Below are 21,314 nucleotides of genomic sequence, written 5' to 3'. Positions count from 1 at the left end.
TATCGCTTTTAATTCGAAAATTAATTATATTTTTTTAAAGTGAAATTCCAAGGTTCCTTAACAAAATTACCCTTTTTTTTGTTCAGTTCCTAACCAAGGAGTAAAAATCAAATAATTATTGAAGCAATGGGCGGTACTATTAATAATACTACTCCAAATGTCGACAATTCGACTAATTCAATTGATGAATTCGACTCATATTTCAGAGATTTAGAAGATGGAGATGCAATGGATAATATAGCTGCCACTAATTTAGATCTAGATCTAGATAATGATTTTCTCGATGTATATCAAATGACTCCCAGACAACGTATCATATTAAATCTTAAGAAATCGGCATACAATCTACTTAATAGGTTTTATTCATTACCACTATGGCAACGTATAATCTTAGTCATTTTAGGAATAATACAGTTAATTCTAATGATTTTATTACTCGTATTCCATAATAAAATCCTAAATAAACTAGTGGATGTCTCAAACGAATTATCTGAGAAAAAATCAACACAACCGATATTATTGTTATTATTATTTATCGTGGCATTCCCTCCATTAATTGGTTATTCATTCCTATCGACCGCTACAGGTTTGCTTTATGGAGTTACTTTCCATGGTTGGATCTTACTATCCTTTGGAACCGTATGTGGTTCAGTAGCCTCATTTACGGCTTTCAAAACTATATTACATTCAAGAGCCGAAAAGTTGGTCCATGCAAATAGAAGATTTGAAGCATTAGCTTCTATCTTACAAGAAAATGAAAGTTATTGGATGCTCTCTTTATTGAGACTTTGTCCTTTCCCATATTCCTTTACAAATGGTGCTATTGCTGGTATTTATGGTATTTCCATCAGAAATTTCACTATAGCTAATCTTATAACAACTCCAAAAGTTTTAATTTATTTGTTTATCGGTTCAAGAATTAAAAGTATGGGAGAATCTGATTCAACAAGTTCGAGATTGTTTGACTTCTTAAGTATCGTGATAACAATGTTAGTCTTCATGTTGACCGCATGGTTATTGTATTATAAGACAAAAAAAAGATATTTAGAACTAAGAAACTTTGATGGTCAGCATCAACGTTCAACAACGACTACTACAACAACAACATCAATTGTGGCTTCTGATCCTTCATTTGAAACTTAAACTAAGCTATTCCAAGTATTATTATGGTCACATAAAATAAAAAGAGAAAAAGAAGCGTTATATATAGTGAATAGTGGTTTAAAATCAACGTCTATTAGAAGGATAAGTAAGTGTTACTCTGTTGATAGACAACTGTATTCTATAATAGATCTCTATTTATTTATAAATATTATTATGATCGGCGAAAAAGATATGTAAGCTATATTTATATAATTCTTCTACTTACAAGTACTTTACCATAGTTACATTAAAAAAATATCTTCTTTGTTTCAAAACCACATTTTTGAATTCCTCTTCAGATGAACTGATTTATTTGATTGGTTATCAGCTATCGACAGACCGCTTCGACTTGGAAGCCTTGATTTATACCGATGCATGCTCAATTGGACCATGTTTAGCATGTTCCGTTTCGTCCATATCAGATTATCGCTTATGATTGATTAGATAACAAGAAGAAGCTTCTCAAAATATACATTCAAGAATGAGTACATAGACAAACAAGAGCTAAAAAGGGTTACACAAGACTTCAAGACTATATACTTAAATATCATAACCAATAGATAAAAGATTTTACAATATGTTCAAACAATTCTCCCGGTTCAGTAGTAGGATGTCCATTTTCCAAAGGAATTTTTCTCCAATCAGATCACGAATAAGATATTACTATTCCAATCCAGATTACTATAAACGTTTCAATTATAGACAAGACCAAAAAATTACATTCACCCAATTACTAAAAGACCCAACTTCGAGGAAATACCTAGCAATATTATTTGGTACTGGATCATTGTTCTACATAACACATTTAGAAGAGGCGCCAGTTAGTGGCAGGAAAAGGTTTCTTTGGATCCCTCGTTCATTAGAATTGAAAATTGGTAATTATACATATAACTCCATGTTAAGTGAAACTGGGAATAGTATACTTCCATCCGATCATCCATTAGCTAAAAAGGTTGAAAACATATTCGGAAGAATCGTTGAAGCAGCTCAAAAGGACCATACAGTAGACAGAAGTCAACTAGACGGAATTAAATGGAAAGTTCATATTGTTAACGATCCAAGAGCTCCACCAAATGCATTTGTATTACCTGGTGGGAAAGTTTTCGTGTTCAGCTCAATTTTAAACATTTGTCAAAATGATGACGGGTTAGCCACAGTTCTTTCTCATGAGTTTGCGCATCAATTGGCCAGACATACTTCAGAAAATTTATCAAAAGCTCCAATATATTCAATTATTGGATTAGTATTATACCTGGTCACTGGTGTAGAGAATATCAATAGATTATTATTGGATAGCCTCTTAAGAATGCCTGCCTCAAGACAAATGGAAACAGAAGCTGATTATATTGGTTTAATGATAATGGCAAAGGCATGTTTCCATCCTGAAGAATCTGTTAAGTTATGGCAGAGAATGTCAGCATTTGAAAAACAAATTGGAGGCTCAAGAAGCTTGGAATTCTTAAGTACTCATCCTGCAAGTGATCGTAGAATACAAAATATCTCAGAATGGTTACCAAAGGCAAATAATATTTATAACGAATCAGAATGTGGTATATTTACTGGTTATTATAAAGCTTTCCAAGATACAATATTTGACAAAAATCCCGTTGAGCCAGGTTTTACATACGACAGATTTCAATGAATGGGTCCATCATCATCATATTTTACGCGATGATTGGTAACAAGATTCAATAGAGCCTTCAAATCTTGCCTAAGTGTATATGTGCTGATTCTACCCTTCTATAATCTGTTAGCTAAGCCATACCACTCTCCAGGGGAATGAACATTCTATTAGATCCTAAGTAAGGATATTCAGGGTATATAAGTAGGACTGAGTTTTTCGTGGTTATAAAAAACCTGTGATATGTTAGACATTATATGAAGGATTTATGTTACTTAACTATACTTATGTTGAACTGTGAATGTTAGCTCGTTTTGATTTCTTGTAAATAGCAGAAGAATCATAAGGACTTTGATATATATTTAGCGAATGATGTTATGGTCAGCAGTCTTACTATCCGACTCGACTTGCCCATTGTCTCCCTATTCATTACAAACCTCTGTATATTGTTTAATTTTAGTATATCTAAAAATTGTTTATATAGAATTCATGAATAATATTTATGCATAACAAACGTGTTTACGCGTCTCTCTAAATAATGCATTCCTTAAAGCTACTTCATCATAAAGGCCGTCTCTTCTTAAAACCAACCACTACACTCTTTGTTTTTTTGTCTTATTTAATTTATTATCCATAGCAGTATCCTCTACCTTTGCATTTTTATTGAAGGATTCCAAATTTTTGAGAAAAAGATTCCTTTTATTTAAACAATTTTCAACTTTGAAATCGAGATCATCTTTTATTTCAGTTTCTTCATCTTCATTTGAGTAACCTCCAAACATGCCATTTTTATCCTCCTTAATTTCTTTACTTCTTCTAATATCGTAGAGAAGGAATCCAGAATCCATAAGCCAAAATGGATCTACTGATGTAACACAACATATATATTCCTTAGTGGTCATTAAAAGCTCATGATAAACGACATAAGAGGGAAGATCACCTAACCCATACAATGCACTTGTAGGATGTAAATGAACATCCATTCCTGTCCGTAGATGAACATATTTCCCAAGTCCAGAAATTTTGGCGGCTTGCTGTGAAAATCCATAGCAAATACATTTTCTTATTATGTTCCAATCCGAACCTGATGAGACAACTTCAATTCCTTGTCGTTCCATTACAGTTAACAACTGGCTTCTAATATCAGCAGCTCTAACTAATGACTTATATTGTAAGAAATGTTTTTGGCACCATTGACTGGAATAATTATTGCTTTTCCACTGTGAATATACATTTAAAAGTGTCAAATGGTCTGATTCAGAAATGAAAAATCTTTTCCTTGCCATATCAGATTCCTCTTGACGTTCTTTCGGCCTATAAAATACTTGAGGAACAGAAAGTAGCGATACTATCGTCACCATTTCTTCACTACAACCATTTTGGGATGATATTAGTAGTATTTTGGAAAGTGAAGGTTGTAATGGGAATTTAGCAATTTGTCTGCCTAATGGAGTTAGCACACCTTTATTATCAATTGCTTCATTAAACCAAAGTTCGTATAATGATGTTAATAAAGTTTGTAAAGGTGGCGGATCAAGAAATGGAAATTTTAAAACGTCATCCACATCTAATGACTTTAATAGAAGAACCGTATTAGAAAGATTTGTTCTTTGAATTTCTGGAATTGCTTGTGGATACATATCATCTTCGCTAGTCTCTTCTGTATACAATCTATATGCAACACCAGGACCTGTACGGCCTGCTCTCCCTGATCTTTGAATAGCATTTGTTAATGCAATTGGTGTAATGGTCAAACTATCTAGACCAATCTTTGGGTTATAAACTTTTAATTTAGAATATCCACAATCAATAACATAACGAATACCATCAATAGTTAATGATGTTTCAGCGATATTAGTTGCAATAACAATTTTTCTTTTATTTTCATTTAGATATTTTTGAAAGATTTTATTTTGAATATTTGCTGGTAAGGCAGAGTAAATTTGTAAAATCTCAATGTCATTAATTTCATCGAACGTGGAAATACCGTATTTTTTCATATAAACATTAAGTAATTTTTCTTTTACTGAATCAGCTGCGGTCTCTATATCTTCTTGACCAGTCATGAATATTAAGATATCACCACTAGTAATGGGTGTAGATAGATGGATTCTAACAGCTTCAGTTACCGCCGCATCAACATAATCATCCACAGGATATTTGGAATATATCACTTTAACAGGAAATGTCCTTCCAGGAATTGTAAATTGTGGAGCATTACCGAAAAAATTAGAAAACTTTTGGGCATTCATCGTAGCAGAAGTAATAATAAGCTTTAGATCTCTTCTCTCAGTCAATAACGTTTTAAATAAACCTAGCAGCACATCTGTATTTAATGATCGTTCGTGAGCTTCATCGATGATAATACAGCTGTATTTATCTAGTGAGTTATCGAGTAAAGTCTCACGTAATAATATACCGTCTGTCATAAACTTTATCTTAGTACCCGACGAAGTTTGATCTTCGAATCTTATAGAATACCCCACTTCTTCACCTAGTTTAACATCCATTTCCGTTGCCACTCTCTTGGCTACGGACATTGCTGCCACTCTACGTGGTTGAGTGCATCCAATCATTTTCCCATTATTACAAAATCCATCTTCATATATATATTGAGCCAATTGTGTAGTTTTACCAGACCCAGTTTCACCAATTATAACAATGACTTGATTTTCCCTAATAGTTCTTAATAAATCTGATCTTGTTTTATAAATAGGTAAAGATCTTCTAGTAGCTTTAACGTCCTCTTTGATCTCTTCGACTGTTTGTCGTGTATTATTCTTCTCCGATGTACTTTCTTTTAGATCATCAGAATTACTTTGCTTTATACCAAGAACTTCACCCAGCTGCGTCCCTACGATGTTTGAATCTTGTTTTGATTTTTCAGTCTGATCATTTTGTAATCTTCTTAATCTGACCAGTTTACTTGGTAATCTTGCATTTTGAGAGAATTTACTTCCTGGATTCCTAAAGGGATTAATTAACCCATCGATGTGAGTAGGATCTTCTGTAAATGAACCCAATATCATCGAATTAGAGATATTATGTATATTACTATAATTCTTTAAAAAAAATGGTAACCAATTTTTCCTTTGCTCAATTGATAATGAATATAATTGAATTTCTGAATGTAAAGTATCTTGATTTGATGTTCGTGATGCGAAGTTATCTGATGTCTTTTTGCTGAAATTAAGTTCATGTATTAATTCTACTTCTTCAGATGTTGGGGCCCCAGAATCATCATAATTATACCATTCCACGTCATCCGTTGTAATCTCAGAGTTAAGAATTTTCTTTTTCTCATCTTCTATTCCATTTGCGTCATCATTTAGGTTTATATATTCTTTTTCAGACCTCTTATTATGCGGTAAGCTTGAGGCGTTATTCGATAGCCTTGCAGATGGGTTAACCAACCTGTTTCCTGAAGTGTCGCTTTTCGAGAGTAATAGCTTAGGTTCCAATTTTTTGACGTTAGCTGGAGAGTATTCCTTTAATTTAGATGCCGTATCTTTATTTAGTTTTCTCTTAAATAAAGGGGTATCAGTAGAATGATGTGATATAAGTTCATTAGCTGGTTTGAAAGACGGTATAAGTGTATCTAGGTTTTCGTCATCGCCTTCATCTTCGCTTCCACTGTCGTCAAAATTTAATGATACTTTGAATTTCGTTCTCTTTTGTGGTAAAGATGGTTCAGTTGATTTGAGATATCCTTCAAGTTTATTACTAGAAGGTGGATGCGGTTTTTTCTCATGATGCTCAACAGTAACGGCTTCCTTGCGTGGTATTTCTTCGCTATTTGTCAATCTATCAAATAATTTCTCCAAAAACTCATCTCTGGTGTTAAATTTACCTAATGCTAAGCAACTTTTCTTAAAGTTATCAACATTTCCCTTATTCCTAATAGCTAATTTCTTTAAAATTATTAAGAAATTGGTTGTAACATTAAGACTAGTGCGTTCTTGAATCAACGATATCAAATTTTCTTCATTCTTCGACATTCTAAGGTAAAATCCGCTCAGCGCAAAGATAATTATGTTTCTATCTTTCTACGATGCAATAGACAGAAGCCTTCGGTAGCAGAAACTGGTCCATTTGCTTTGAAGTTCTGTCTTGGAATTAGACTTCATTTTAGATCTAATGAACTTTCAATATCTAAATCACTTCCCTATGTAGTTACATTAGGGAAAAACTTCAAAAAATAAAAATAACGACAACTGCAGGACTCGAACCTGCGCGGGCAAAGCCCAAAAGATTTCTAATCTTTCGCCTTAACCACTCGGCCAAGTTGCCTTCATTTTTAAAAAACAAGTTTTGGAGTAGTCTACCTTCAAAGAAGAAATTTAAATAGATATATTGTTTGACTGGACATTACAATTCACAATGTATCAATAGTAGGTAGTTATAACTTAATAGTACAAAATAAACGTAAAAGACCCTTGCTTTCCTTACATAGAAGTTACGTAAAAAATTATTTAAAGTACATGAAATATATGACGTGTTATTTTCATACAACGATATTTGATGTGCAACAATTATTGTTGAACAAGATCCCTTTGTACTGATTACAGTATCGATAACTTAAGGGTGAAACAACCCATGGAAAGATAATACGAGTAATTAGATTTGCTGAATGAAGCCCTTTAGATTGACAAGTAATTTCATGTAAGGAATCTAATTTAAATGTTATACAGGTTAAGTAATAAGTTTTATTTAGAATTGTTCTCCGAGGCAGTATCACGTTTTTGCAACTGTTGGAACACCGCTTCTAGCAATGGTGCTGTTAACATTGGACTGTCCAAGTTTTAGATATGAAGTCTGCTCCAATCCTTACAGGTTACTATGTACTGCTTACCAAAGAAGTTACAGGGAAGTGAGCATTGAAAGATGTAGTATGCTTCATAAACACCATATGGTGGAAAAAGTTTCCACCAAGAACAAAAAAGTGACTATATACATTTTTATACATTTTATACTGTTGCCAACAAAAGACCAATCATCCCAGAAGATCGTCAGGTTCCGAGCAACTAGATCGACTTCGCATGATTATTATGTCCTAGTATATACTATACTTAATCTATCTGTTTCATCGTCACCATGGATTTGGTTTTGTGATGATAGATTATGAACGTGTCTGCTCAGAAAAGAGTTGCCTGTTGCTGACATTGTAAATTTGTGATTTTGATTTCTCAACCAAGGAATACACATATGGATCACAATCTAGTAGTTGAGTGCTATCTTACTCCCTCTTCCGGAAGTTCAAAGGATAAGAGAGAGTTTTTTTCTCCATTGTTCAGTGTTCAATTTCGTAACAACTTCTCAAATGTTTACGTATTGCCATTTCGGGGAAGCTATTGTATTAAGCGCTGAGCACAAACCTTTATACTTAATGTTATTAGATAATGGTTGCTTAACATGATATGTATGTACATTCTTACACAGAGAAAGACATTTATGTTCATATTTGTATGAGTAATGAACAAGTCAGTATGAAATGATATTTGATATATATGTGTGAGAACTATCGCTTTTATGGCTTGCTGCTAGTTGTTTTATATTATTGAGTCTATCTACTCTATCTACTTGGCCGTTTCTTGTATGGACCGCCCTGCCATATTTAGAGTCCTCTCCCTTTAATATATCGCCAGAGAATTAGGGACCAAATGATAATGGCAATTGGAATGAAAATGACGAAGAAAACCACACAAGGATAAATACCAAATCCGAAACAGAGCAACATAAACGCGATAGATTTTGCAATCGTTGAGATGTGTTCAAGTAAGAAAGACATATCTTTTTCTCGTTCCTTGTCACTGGAGCTTACCTTGTTAACTCTCCCCTTAATATGTTCCTTAATAGCACCTATTAAGACTGTCTCGTTGTTAAACGCCCTAAAATGATTTTTTGCCATGTCAACCATAGCCACCACTGAATTTCCAGAGACAACTTCTATTGTTTCAATGGCAGCAAGCAATGAATATTTCACAGACTTCAATAAGGTTTCACCCTCATGGAGGATTATATTAGAATATGAATTAGTACCAGCGCTACCTAAGACATATTTATTTAGCATATTTATTTTCCATGCATGGAACTGAATATATGATAAAATGGCATTCTTAAAGGCCTTATTAATGAATAACTTATTTTTCCAAGAAAGTTTATCAATCAAACCTTGGTATTGTTCTCCTAATGCTACAATATCATCCAATTCACCCTTAATTGAAAGTATATCAGACCCATTCAATTGGTTAAAAACTAAGCTATCCTTCTCCGCGATTAGGGATGGAAGGACCAACAAACGTTCAAAATTATTTTGTATAGCAGAAATAGAATCTCCTACTGCACCAGCCTTTATGTTACTGTTAATTGAGAGCAGTATTTTCATGAAATGGCCTTCCTTTGTATTTTGGACATTAGACATGTCAATTCTTCCCCAGAATTTTTCAACAGTGGAGAAATTGAAATGACCGACAGATAACGATGAAGTAACATCTTTTTCTACATTATTATTTGGTAAGATACCTGCCAAACAAACGGAGAAAAAGTTTACTATGAATAAAAATTGAAATAGCATTTTTTTTCTTTGTTTTTTCTTCTTCGATTATTGTATGTAAGAAGTAGTTTTGGGGGAAATATTTTATACTAGTCGTTTTCATAAGAAAAAGAAGGAACTTACCAAAAAAAATATGAGAAGGAAAATACCAAGAAAGGATTTTATAAAAAAACTTTTCAATGGATGAGGAAACGTACAATAGTTTCTATAAATTGTTTGACCATTTTTATAAAAATTTAGGATCATTTTAGTCACATTTACTTAACCTAACTTATCGAATTTACGAGATAACGTCAAAAAGAATAATACTTGGTTGAAGAGTTTTATTAGAAAGAAAAACCCAATTCCACTACTTAAAGCTTTCCTGGGATGTAAATACCGACAGTCAATAAATATGATCAGCAGATATTTTGTTTTTTTAAGTATTTCTTCTAGATTTTCTATCTCGGGATTCCCTTTGCAAGGCGTCACAAAAACACAGTGCGTATAATGCTAATAAAAACCGTTGTATGAAGTAGGTTACATGTAATATTGACTGTACTTTATACATCAATCAAGGTTCCAGACGTTTCTTTCCACGAACTTCGAATAATGGAATATGTCAGGGATTTTTGGTAATGGTTCATGGGGGTTGCATAATGAAACACGGCCTCTTGAGTGCACGTTTCTTGTCTCACTAACTATATCCCCAAAGGATCCAAATCACTACGATATCTTATTATCAAGTTGTAAATCTCTTATATTTCCTTGGAACTGGGTAACCACTATAGTAATATGTTAATGAATATCGAATAATATTAATTTATAATAAAATATTATGCAAAGTACTTCTTATTGATAATTCAGGGTTATCCATTAATACGTTCAGGTATAATATGAAAGTTTAATTTCTACTATTTATTTTATATAATAAGCATAGAAGGTATTGAAGTAACTGTCTAAAAATTCTAAATTGGTAACGCTCTCTGTAGTAGCTTCGGTTGCTGAGTTAACATTAGTAGTTCTTGAAAAGATCGTCAAGTTAGCGTGTCGCATAGATCAATAAGATTCTTTATTATGATTACTGTTGCAATTGATCTAGATACAACTGGTATTCGGATCATAGTATCTCACCTTTTAGCCTATAACCCTAGGAGGAATTTAGAGCAAGTAACTCAGTCTCATAATGATGGAAGAGATGAAGATTTGTTCAAGTGGATTATATACCTATACTTTTATGAGTCCTTCATAATTAAACATTCTTTCAACTAATCGAGAGTGTAAGTTTTTACTTATATCAACACATCGTTGGTTAGCTTATTTTTAGTGCAGATAGGACCAATCCATAAAGTTAACTCATGAACAGATGTTAATTGTTCGATCTTATATAGTTTACGTGTTCTTCACTATTTGCGTCACTTAGTTAATGAGGGACTGTTGTTGCTTTCTCAGCTTATAATATGACAATAAATTATGCGAAGTCAAGTCCCAGATACTTGCCGTTATTAATTCAGTGTATGGTAAGGACATGTCACAAAGTATTCTCTGAATATTATGTTCCTATTTATTTTTATATTTGTTTTAATTTAATATAATTTGTGTGTCGCTCACTGTGGTCCCACCCCGGTAATTGGTGTAAACACTGTCGTGGCACTGTAAAAAGGGATTTTAGCTGAAAAATCGTTGACAATTTCATCAACATTCATGCTGTCATCTTTGGCTATTCACTTCTTACATCCAAACGTTTAAATCTTCAACTATCGAGTTCACAATAAGAATACAAACTAATAAGTAGATCGTTGCACTTGTAAAACATTTGCAAGAGATATAGCATACCGTTATGGTTAGGCTATAACGGTGTGCCATGCGTAAAGGTATAATTTAGCCACAAGTGAAATCCTATCAAAACTCCTCCAGGAGGTGACAATTTTTAAGAAAGACGAAAAGATGGAAGAAGCTGCATTGGACCAACTCAGTTAGAAATCAGAATTTCCAAGTCACCGAAGGCTACGGAACAACTAGAAATGTTTCTCCAACTTGATTCTAGGCTTCTTCAAAGAGAGTAGTGCTCGGAGTTTAATGTTGGCGAAGTTAGGATGTGGGGATCAAGTTACGAAGCAGCATTTCTAGCTGTTCAGTAGCCTTCGATGACTTAGGTCTCAAAAACAAGAAATCTTGTAATTGAACATCTAAAGCATTGGCATCCACGTATTTTTCCTCTAATATCTGAACAAAATACTCTAGATTCTGCTTGGAAAGGTCCCAGTGATGTTCCTTCTCCCTGATTTGGCAAGACCACGTGAAGAACTCATACGCAGATTCTGTTAAGGATAAACGAACTAGACTGCTAGCGTCTTCACCAATCCAAGGTTTAATACCTGCTGCACTGCTCAACTCATTTTTCCATGTATCGAAAGGGAATTCGGACATAGTTACACTACCGAAGGATTTTGCCCAATTCTTCACATTATCTTTCTTACGTTCCCTAGCTGTTTCTTCATCGTCACTTTCCTTGCAGTCATCCTTCTTGGATTGTCCTTCTTTAGTTAGGTTAAGAGCTGAATCACTTAGATATAACAGTGTCTTCCAAACTTAAACAATAGATTGAATTAAAGTTTAGAGCAAATGACTCTAAATCTTATTGGTTATGTGAAGTGGATCTGGTTTTCTTGAAGCTGGCCTCAAGTTAGGGTTCTTGGTCGAACACTGTTGTTGTTCGTGACCAGATTTGTGGCAGAATCCACAAGTGACATTATAAGAGCTCCTCGACTGTAATCTCCGTTTCTTAGTAGAACTTTCAACCTTATCAGAAGTCTTGCTCTTCTTCTCCTCGAATTTCATAACAGCCCATTTAGAAGCTGAGTCCAAAACCTGAAGGTGGATTGGTCAACAGATGATCCCTAATAAATGATGGAACCTTTGACACAAAAATTTCTAAAAGACACTGTCTGGAAATATATTCTTCCGGTAACTCCAAACTTGTCCTTTCAAATATATGACCTGATTCACCAGAGGTGATTCTCAAATTCATTAATTTTGACAAACGTTTTGTCTTTAAATTTAAGTCTTTGAATTTCTCAATAACTAAATTTAAGAAAAATTGTGGACGTTCACTTTCAATGGTATCACCCAAATCTTTGATCGTCTCGATGAACCAGTTTTCCGCTGGGGATGAGAGACGACTTTCCACAAGAGAAGCTGCATCAAATCCTTTTGCTGCTGAGTTCTTAAGTGTCCAAGCTATCTTCTCAGCCCAGGTATTGACGTCAATAGTATCAGATAAACCTCCACTAAATTTAACGCAAGACTCTAAAGCTCTCAAAGTTAGCTTCTCATAGGTCATTGACTTTTGAGCGGCTTTTGGTTTAATGCCACCGGAGACGGCATTGACAAGTAATAGGTTGATGTTGTCTTGTTTATTCTCATCCGACATGTTGGAATCAACAATGTGTTTGAGAGTATCCAATTCTACAGCAAAAACCTAACTGTCAGGTTCAACTTTTTGATATGATCTGGCATATTAGAATGAATGTTCTCTTCAACTAATGATAATTTTACCTTAACATCAGCTTTCACTGGTTCTGTAACAGGACGTAGATTCGGTTCCACAGAAGGTATGGTTTCTGCATCCACTATCCTTTCATCCAATGGTATTTCGACATCAGAATCGTGAGTAGCAAACACTTGACCAGCATCCGTAGGATCAGGTACAGTTGCAGGGACTTGCGATTCAGCTAAGTTATTGTTAGCACTTGTAGTAGACATATTCGTTTTCCAATTCAATAAACTCCAAAGTATATTGCTTCTCATGTATGATTTAATCGAAAATGCGCGGCAACCAAATGTTAGATGTAATTTACTCCTTATTCACAGTTGAGGGTTTTCTATTAGTACGTTCTAGTATATAATATAATAGGTGACTTATCTATATTGTGCTGATGTTTCACTAGAGCCCCAAGCCTCTCTGTTTGTCTACCTGAGAGTTATCAGTGTGACTTTCAGTATCACTGTGGTCGTATTTATTAATCACTTCACGAGTAATTAATAATGTATACGTTGATCCACTCTATGTATTTATCGTTACGTAGTTACGTATTAAAGAAAAGTCTTTCTACTCCTCACAGCTTATTACTTTATCCATTTAAAAGTCCCACACCGCGGTTGAATTGAAGATGGGTTGCTGCAACCTATCTAGATTCACACACATATATAATAAGCAGAGAGGATAATAAGGTGAAAATCTAAAGATTCTAAAATTGCTTATGTACTCCGAGGTAGGTTCGGTTGCGAAGTTTTCATTAGTACGTAGTTCTTAGAAGAGATTTGTAGTTGATGCGTCCAATATTATTTACGCCGTTAAACGGTAGTATTAATATGGTTTGTTAGTTCTGTTTATAAAGGTTTATAGAGATAGATAAGAATGTAAATACATTGTTCACAAATGATATATTACGTTTTTGTTAAAAGTTCCTGACTCTACTTCGTAAATATCCAGGATATGAGTGTTTATGTGTATCCATTAAAGGGAAACTATGAGTGGATTTTTCTTAATGATTATAATATTTTGTTAGTGCCTGAAATGAAATGCTTTTTTTATTTTTGATTAATATTTTGGTTTTGTAATTGCCATCCTGACTGATTTAACTTGGGTATAATTATCTAATGCAGCAGCACCCATTTCACGACCAATACCAGATTGACCAAAACCACCGAATGGAACGTTTTGATGAAATGCGTTATAAGTATTAATCCAAATAGTACCAGCATTTAATCTATTTGATACATCAATGGCCTTGTTTACATCCTTAGTGTGAATACCAGCAGCTAAGCCATATTGAGAATCATTTGCCATTGATACTACTTCATCAACAGTCGAGAATTTAGAAACGGTAACAATTGGGCCGAAAATTTCTTCTTTAACAATTTTCATGTCTTCCTTTACGTCAGCGAAAATAGTTGGTTTAACGAAATAACCGTTCTTACCACATCTTTCACCACCAGTGATGACACGAGCACCTTCTTTAGTACCGATTTTAACATAATCTAAAATCTTCGACAATTGTTGCTTTGAAGTTTGTGCACCTTGGAAATTTGATTCATCAAATGGGTTACCCACTTTCAAAGTTTCAGTATATGCTTTAAATTTTTGTAAAACTTCTTCATAGACAGAATCTTGAACGTAAACTCTTGAACCGGCACAACAAACTTCACCTGAGTTATAAAAGATACCGAAAGCAATATCTTTCACTGCCTTATCTAGGTCAGCATCAGCAAAAACAATATTTGGCGATTTCCCACCTAATTCTAAAGTAACCTTTTTGATGGTATCAGCAGCAGTTTTCATGATATGACTACCAGTACGAGTGGAACCAGTGAATGCAATTTTTTTAATATCAGGATGTTTACAAAGACTTTCACCCACTATTCTCCCTGAACCTGGGATAATATTAACGACACCGTTTGGAATCCCAGCCTCTTTACATAATTGAGATGCAAACAAAGCAGATAATGGAGTATTTTCAGCAGGTTTTAATACGACAGTATTCCCCGTTGCCAAAGCTGGACCAATTTTCCAAGACCACATTAAGAGAGGGAAATTCCATGGAATTATTTGACCACAAACACCCAATGGTTCTCTTGTTGTGTAGGCGAAATGATCTTTCCCCGTATTAATAACGTTTCCATTCAATTTATCAGCCCAACCAGCACAGGAACGTAAGTATTTAGATACCAAATCTACATCACCACGTGAACAAGTTAATGATTTCCCATTATCCATTGATTCGATGGATGCTAATAATTCTGAATTTTCTTCGATTAAATCAGCTAATTTGAAAAGGCTCTTGGCACGGGCTTCAGGTTCTAATTGTGACCAATTCGAATGGAATGCCTTTTTCGCAGCGGCAACGGCAATGTCCACATCATCTTGGAATGCTTCATAAATTGGAGTAATTAATTTTTCAGTGGATGGATCAATGACATCAACTGTCTTTCCTTCTTTAGATTTGACAAATTCACCGTTGATGAATAGCCCTGTTGGTTGTTCATATTTGATACCATTTGGTAAAGTGATTGGAACTTTTAATGGTAATTGAGAATACAGACGGACCAATCTTTTAGAGATGGTAGATGCCGAGTAAGATGTCGCACGGGATAGCATTCTTGTTCGGGTATGTAATTCTTTCTGGACAAAAAGAGTATTACTTCCTCCTGTATTTAAGATAGAAGAAATTATATATATATGTATAAAATAAGACCTAACGATATCCTCAATTTTTTCCAGTCTTATGTTCTTTCCAGAACCTCTTTTTTTATATTCAAATATTTAAGGAACAACAGTGAGGCTTCTGATCATCTAGTATTGAAGGGACAAAAGTTTCTTAGTCTATAAAAACCCTTTCTCCCCTTTACCTAATGTGAAAATTGTGAACTATCGAAATTTTCATCAATAGTCCACTTACGTAACCAATGTTCCTCGAGGATTTGCCAAGAACTCATCGAAGAAAGAAAATAAGAAAAGGCCTCACCCAAAAAAAGGAAAAAGAATAGTTGGGGGGGGACAAAAGAAGAAAAAACAAAAATGAGTCAATGAAGGAGTGGAGCAGCGAAACTCCCGTAGGAGGGAGGGGAGACACCACGGCTGGTACATTCGTCCATCTGTTTTGGATGAGAACATTTGTCCAGAAGGTAGTTTACCCAGGTGGGACAGAAGTGTGGCCACCTTTGTGGCCACTTTGAGAAATCAGGTAACCATGAGCACACAGAAAACATCGGAAAACAACGCACTTTCAGATTTTGAAACAGGTGAAAGTGGCAATAAAAGTGGCCATACATCTGCCCTGCTTGGGTACTTTCCCCGCCAACGCTATAGGAATATTTGTTTTCCGTCACTTGTACGCAGTCGTTTTTGGTGATGAAAATTGGGGTAAAAACCATGTACGTATATATTTCACATTTTAATGCCGTTTACTTGAGCGCTAAATACAAATTTGCCCTCTTTCGGACACTATTGAGCGACGTCCCAAGCGGACGAAAAGTTAATATGGATCTGGCGTCACATTTTACTGTGTCACAAAACAGTCTGACACGAGAGACTTCTGAACATAATAACACAGTACGTAGTACTTGCTCAGATTTTGACATGTTGCATCTTGGAGATATTCAAATTGTCCAATAGAAATGGTTCTCAATGTTACTCACCCTCTCAAAAACTATCAATTTTACCTGCTCGTCATTAAATATAGAAATGCATCGCCAAGAGAAGAGTCCTTGTTCAAATTTGTAGAGCCACATTTTATTGGATATGTTTTTTCAAAACTATAAGCAGGATTCAGTACAGGTGAGTAAACCTTTTTTATGTTGGATGCAAAAATAAAAAGCACTTCATCCTAATATTAGTCTTCAGAAAACGTCCTTTTTGGATAGTAACGTAGAGAAGAAAAGAATTTCCACATTCAATGAATTAGTTCAATGGCATTGCCAATATAACTTAGTACGTAATTGCAAATGCAGTACGCACTCCAACTGAAGTTGGTATAAAAATTTCTTTTTCATAGTTTGATTTTAATTGGAATGTGTAATGTTAAAATATGAAACTCTTGAAACTACTTGTAATATGTTCCAGGAGTTAGTGAAATTTAGATTCCACCCATTTAATAAGCGAAAATAAATGGCCTACTCCTATATATATATATATGTATATATATTTTTCTCATAATGTGATGTTACATTACATATAGGAATATAGAAATATAGAAGATTACCACTACTACCAAAAGTCACTAATGTTAGGTCTTAGCATTTTTTGCTACTACTTATCGATTCATTGAGCCCAATGCGTGCAGTAATTAAAAACCATCACTCTCATGTATATATTTACTGACTTGGGACACTTACATGATCATTAGCTTTCAATCTTAAAATAAAATTAATAACCACTGCAAGTAAAAGGAAAAAACATAATAACGTAGGACCTAATCTATCATCATATGGACCAGAACCTCTCCTCCTAATGGCAGCAGCTCTCCAATGGTAGGTAACTAAGGCATATATCATTGTACCCATGGCTACAAATGTAAACAACCCTGCACTAATTTTCCCAATCTTGTCACCAAAGTTTAATAGTCCAACACCTAATCCACCTAACATGACTGTGAAATTCAACCATGATAAGAAGGTACGTTCATTAGCGAAGAACACTTTTGGTTCCACTCTTGTTGGTAACGCAATTTTCTTCCCTGGAGTCTTTTGTAATAATGGAGCTGACGACATATTTTTTTTTCTATGCTTCTTGTTTGTTGTTATATTAGAGTATCTTAAGCAATTATAGTTATGAGTATGGGTTGGTTGGATATTCTTAAGGAAACCAAAGTTTTTAATCTTTTACCTTTTTTGACGATGATTAACTACCAGCATTCCTTGTAAAAGTTATCTATATATATTCCTTTAAGATTATGTTTTTAATCTAATAATATTGAGGATACACGTGCTGTCCCGAATATGTGACAAAGAAACAAAAAGATAAACAACCTTCTTACCAGGACAATATATATAGATGTACTATTCTTCCGATATGGAGATCACGGTTAAATCATTCTAACGAATTGCTGTTGCCTTATTACCTTAACAAAAAAAAATCGCAATGAATGTGCAAGTTGAAGAAGTAGATCTATCACAAGCCCCCTTTTCTTCAGAGAAACTAATAGACTTCATTGAGTCAAGTTACGACTCAATTGTAAATGCAGATGACGAGTCCGCATTAAAGGATATATGGATTCGAAATATTCTACAACGTTTGAATAAGTTTTCATCCTCTTATAAATATGTCGTTTCAATGACGTGCTTAGAATCATCTAAAGATCAGAACACTCAGAATAATTATTCAATTTCCACCTCGTTTGGTGCCATTTGGAATCCCCAAAAAGATGGCCAATTCACATATAGAATTAATAGTAAGCATAGTGATACGCTCGATAAAGAATACATGTTTACAATAATGTGGATATATAAATGAATTCTCCATTTATCCCACTACATAGGTATAAGAATCCTTTTAACACTTTTTATAAATATCATATATAGAGTCTATTCAAAAAAATTATTTACGCATGCAATAGTACAAGTAACGGAAATTGTCTTATAATCCCAAAATACTTCCTTTCATCTCTCCGTCATTTTATTACTTCTCATTTCGATGAATTGAAAACAAATCTACTGATGAATGATATTTCAGTAACTTTGTTATTTAATCTCTTAACTCTCTCTGGGTCATTGATATTTATTATACCATCCTTTAGCATATGCTTTCTATCGGAAGAATCCACGTCTTTTCTACATGTCAATATACCTGTAAGGAAATCAATTGGAGTCTCAGGATACTCCACTAATAAATTCGCCCAGGTATCCATAATTTCATCCAGTGGTCCGCAACTTAAATCAATGAAATATTCCATTACTTTAAATCTAACATCAATAATTTCTTGTTTGTTTTCTTCAGGTACAAATTTGGCAAATAATTCGAAAAATATTTCGAAATCTCTTTTCATACATCCTAGGAATTTATTGTTCTTACTTTTAAATGAATGATGTTCATTTAATGCGTTGATAAATTGTAAAAATGATTCATCGATAATATTACCAATGAAAACACTAAATACGACGGGACTCATCTGTGCCTTAATATCAACAAGGTATTCATTCAATGTATCTGAAATTTGTTGTACTTGACTACCAGTATACCAACTCTTACTGAATATTTCATGATATGGACCCTTTAAATCATCAAATATTATTGATAACAACCCATTGGATGTACATTTAACCACTTCTGCAAACCCATCTAATGATCTATTCATATGTATTGAAATTTCCTTCTCATAAACTTTACTGACTAAATTACCATATTTAGTAGACAGCGCCATAGTATAATCTGCTGCTCTCATTTGGTCATTGGAAACTGCAATCAAATATTCTAATAACCCACCTGGACATTGGTCCTCTTCAGGAATATTTTGCGGATCAATATCATATAGTTCATTATATCTTAGTAATCGTTTAACTTCACTATTAATATTTGCAATCCAGTGTTTTTGACGAATTAATAACAGATTGGTAAATTTCTCAATAACACCAACTAATATCTTAGCTTGGCCTGAACCTGATGCCACTTCTACTTGTTGAGTAAACATTTGGAAACATGTCTTTGTACCATCTAAAAATAATAACCCCTCTGGGTCTATATGAGGAGGTGTAGCTCTTTCTAGGAAAACAACAAATTCTGCTTTTTCTAAATTGGAGATCCATTCCGTCATTTTCTCCACAATCAAATTCAAGTAATCTTTGAATAGTTTTTCCTTTTGTTCTGGTCCAATAATACTTTTGATATCTTTTTTCTTGAAACCGAAATCTTTTATTAAGGTTTGTTGGAAACTCTTATCAAAATCTAAAATGTCTAAAATAATAATAGTCTCAGGTTCAGACTCTACTAACTCATTTACCAGTATATGCATCTCATTATAATAATATTCGTAAGCTTTATCAAAGATATTCCAATGTTTAGAGCAATATAATGAAATATGTTCTTTAAACATTAATAGTTCATTAAATACCCAATCTAAATTATTAAGAACTTCAAATGTTTTTTCGTCCTTATATTCTTTCCGTACTTCAATAAACATATCTGCAATTGATTGTTGTAATTTATTGAAGAAAAAATTTCTATAACCACGCGGTAATGTTCTTGATGCGATGGTTCCACTAAGAATTTCATTATAAAGCCCATTGGGGGTTGGATATTCCACAATAGAATGTTCATCTTCTAATAACCTTGCTGCATTTTTGTTATTCGGAAGTTTCCTAATGGAGGATTTTTCAGCTTGAATTTCCTTTTTCTTAATAATATTTCTGATAGCTGTAATTCTTAAATCTTCTCTTTCCTCTAAATCAATAATCTTAAATAATCTTATGGCTAAAGAAATTTGACCTGATCTAACAATTTCCACGAGGTCATAAATTAAAGATTCCAATAGTTGATCAAATTTCGTGACTAATCCAGAAACTTTATTAAAAACTTTTTGAACAATTCTTTGTACATCATCTGTTGAAACCTGAGCCATTACATTCATTCGATCTTGGAAATCTCTCGCGATGGTCAATGAATAGTGTATGTCTAAAAGATAGGGGCAACCCGATTCAATTGCATCCATTGATAATTCCTGCTCTAACATTTGATCCATCTTATCAACCAAATTAGTGAAGTTCATAATCTTATCATAAATTGCCGAGGTAGTATTAATAGTATCATATAATTTAGTGGCATCGAATATCACATCATATCTATCAATTGAGGATTTACTCTCTTTACTTAATTTATCGACATCATTCAATCGTTCCTTGATTGCGTTGACAGATTTCTGAGAGGTATTTAATAGATTTAGACTTTCTTGAACATTTCCATAATATTTTTCAGATTCTTTATTTAATTGATACTCAATTGTAGATTTCTGTTTAAGGAACTGTTCCTTAATATCTCGGATTCTTTCTAATGATAAATCCGTCTTGATTAAATCTGAAATTTTAGGTATCGACGACATTATGAACAAATCCTGCAACTTGTATTCCTGCCGTATGTTTTGAGCAATAAATTTACCGTGGTTCTATTAAGGAACAAATGAGCAAATGGTAACGTGTTTCTAGCATCCGCCAGTTATGTCAACCTCACCTTTAAATTTACGTACTTAGTAGATCTTCCTGTAATTCTAACTGTTGATTGAAATATCCATATAAAATATTTACTAGTATGTGCGGGTAAGAAATAATAACACTGTATGAAATATCAGCGACAGGAACAGAATTTGCAATCTATCGATATACATCAATTCCAATGTTATAAACTATTTACGGATATATGTTGGATCCTATCCAATATTACTGGGCGTTTTGTAGGGGGATCATGATCTTCCCGATATTTGGATGGTCTTTTCTCAGAAGCTTTATAGTATCAGAATCTACCTATTATAG

At 33.8% G+C, this 21,314-nt stretch overlaps 9 protein-coding genes and 1 non-coding gene across 10 annotated transcripts; 3 read left to right on the top strand and 7 right to left on the bottom strand.

Annotated features, from left to right (window-relative positions):
• Window positions 1-126: 126 nt before the first annotated feature.
• On the top strand, window positions 127-1,143 carry TVP38 (Tvp38p; the record flags this gene model as incomplete). The annotated part of the gene is made up of 1 exon (XM_003670510.1): window positions 127-1,143. The coding sequence occupies one exon, from the start codon at window positions 127-129 to the stop codon at window positions 1,141-1,143; it is 1,017 nt and encodes a 338-aa protein (XP_003670558.1).
• A 577-nt stretch (window positions 1,144-1,720) lies between these two features.
• OMA1 (metalloendopeptidase) lies at window positions 1,721-2,785 on the top strand (the record flags this gene model as incomplete). Its single annotated transcript, XM_003670509.1, has 1 exon — window positions 1,721-2,785. One exon carries the CDS (start codon window positions 1,721-1,723, stop codon window positions 2,783-2,785), a length of 1,065 nt encoding a protein of 354 aa, XP_003670557.1.
• A 572-nt stretch (window positions 2,786-3,357) lies between these two features.
• Window positions 3,358-6,762, bottom strand: PRP16 (DEAH-box RNA helicase PRP16; the record flags this gene model as incomplete). Its single annotated transcript, XM_003670508.1, has 1 exon — window positions 3,358-6,762. One exon carries the CDS (start codon window positions 6,760-6,762, stop codon window positions 3,358-3,360), a length of 3,405 nt encoding a protein of 1,134 aa, XP_003670556.1.
• A 210-nt stretch (window positions 6,763-6,972) lies between these two features.
• On the bottom strand, window positions 6,973-7,054 carry NDAI0Etrna20S. Its single transcript has one exon. It is a non-coding gene; the product is annotated as a tRNA-Ser (tRNA).
• Window positions 7,055-8,378: 1,324 nt separating this feature from the next.
• On the bottom strand, window positions 8,379-9,338 carry NDAI0E04950 (uncharacterized protein; the record flags this gene model as incomplete). Its single annotated transcript, XM_003670507.1, has 1 exon — window positions 8,379-9,338. The coding sequence occupies one exon, from the start codon at window positions 9,336-9,338 to the stop codon at window positions 8,379-8,381; it is 960 nt and encodes a 319-aa protein (XP_003670555.1).
• A 2,809-nt stretch (window positions 9,339-12,147) lies between these two features.
• Window positions 12,148-12,729, bottom strand: NDAI0E04940 (uncharacterized protein; the record flags this gene model as incomplete). Its single annotated transcript, XM_003670506.1, has 1 exon — window positions 12,148-12,729. One exon carries the CDS (start codon window positions 12,727-12,729, stop codon window positions 12,148-12,150), a length of 582 nt encoding a protein of 193 aa, XP_003670554.1.
• Window positions 12,730-13,899: 1,170 nt separating this feature from the next.
• Window positions 13,900-15,456, bottom strand: ALD5 (aldehyde dehydrogenase (NAD(P)(+)) ALD5; the record flags this gene model as incomplete). Its single annotated transcript, XM_003670505.1, has 1 exon — window positions 13,900-15,456. One exon carries the CDS (start codon window positions 15,454-15,456, stop codon window positions 13,900-13,902), a length of 1,557 nt encoding a protein of 518 aa, XP_003670553.1.
• Window positions 15,457-17,171: 1,715 nt separating this feature from the next.
• Window positions 17,172-17,567, bottom strand: VTC1 (Vtc1p; the record flags this gene model as incomplete). Its single annotated transcript, XM_003670504.1, has 1 exon — window positions 17,172-17,567. The coding sequence occupies one exon, from the start codon at window positions 17,565-17,567 to the stop codon at window positions 17,172-17,174; it is 396 nt and encodes a 131-aa protein (XP_003670552.1).
• A 370-nt stretch (window positions 17,568-17,937) lies between these two features.
• Window positions 17,938-18,309, top strand: TDA2 (Tda2p; the record flags this gene model as incomplete). Its single annotated transcript, XM_003670503.1, has 1 exon — window positions 17,938-18,309. The coding sequence occupies one exon, from the start codon at window positions 17,938-17,940 to the stop codon at window positions 18,307-18,309; it is 372 nt and encodes a 123-aa protein (XP_003670551.1).
• Window positions 18,310-18,481: 172 nt separating this feature from the next.
• SEC6 (SNARE-binding exocyst subunit SEC6) lies at window positions 18,482-20,887 on the bottom strand (the record flags this gene model as incomplete). The annotated part of the gene is made up of 1 exon (XM_003670502.1): window positions 18,482-20,887. One exon carries the CDS (start codon window positions 20,885-20,887, stop codon window positions 18,482-18,484), a length of 2,406 nt encoding a protein of 801 aa, XP_003670550.1.
• Between the last annotated feature and the right edge of the window lie 427 nt (window positions 20,888-21,314).

The sequence above is a fragment of the Naumovozyma dairenensis genome, chromosome 5 (genome assembly GCF_000227115.2).
Source record: "Naumovozyma dairenensis CBS 421 chromosome 5, complete genome".
Lineage (NCBI taxonomy): Eukaryota > Fungi > Ascomycota > Saccharomycetes > Saccharomycetales > Saccharomycetaceae > Naumovozyma > Naumovozyma dairenensis.
Note: the sequence above shows the minus strand (reverse complement) of the source record. Positions and strands in the feature narration are given on the sequence as shown.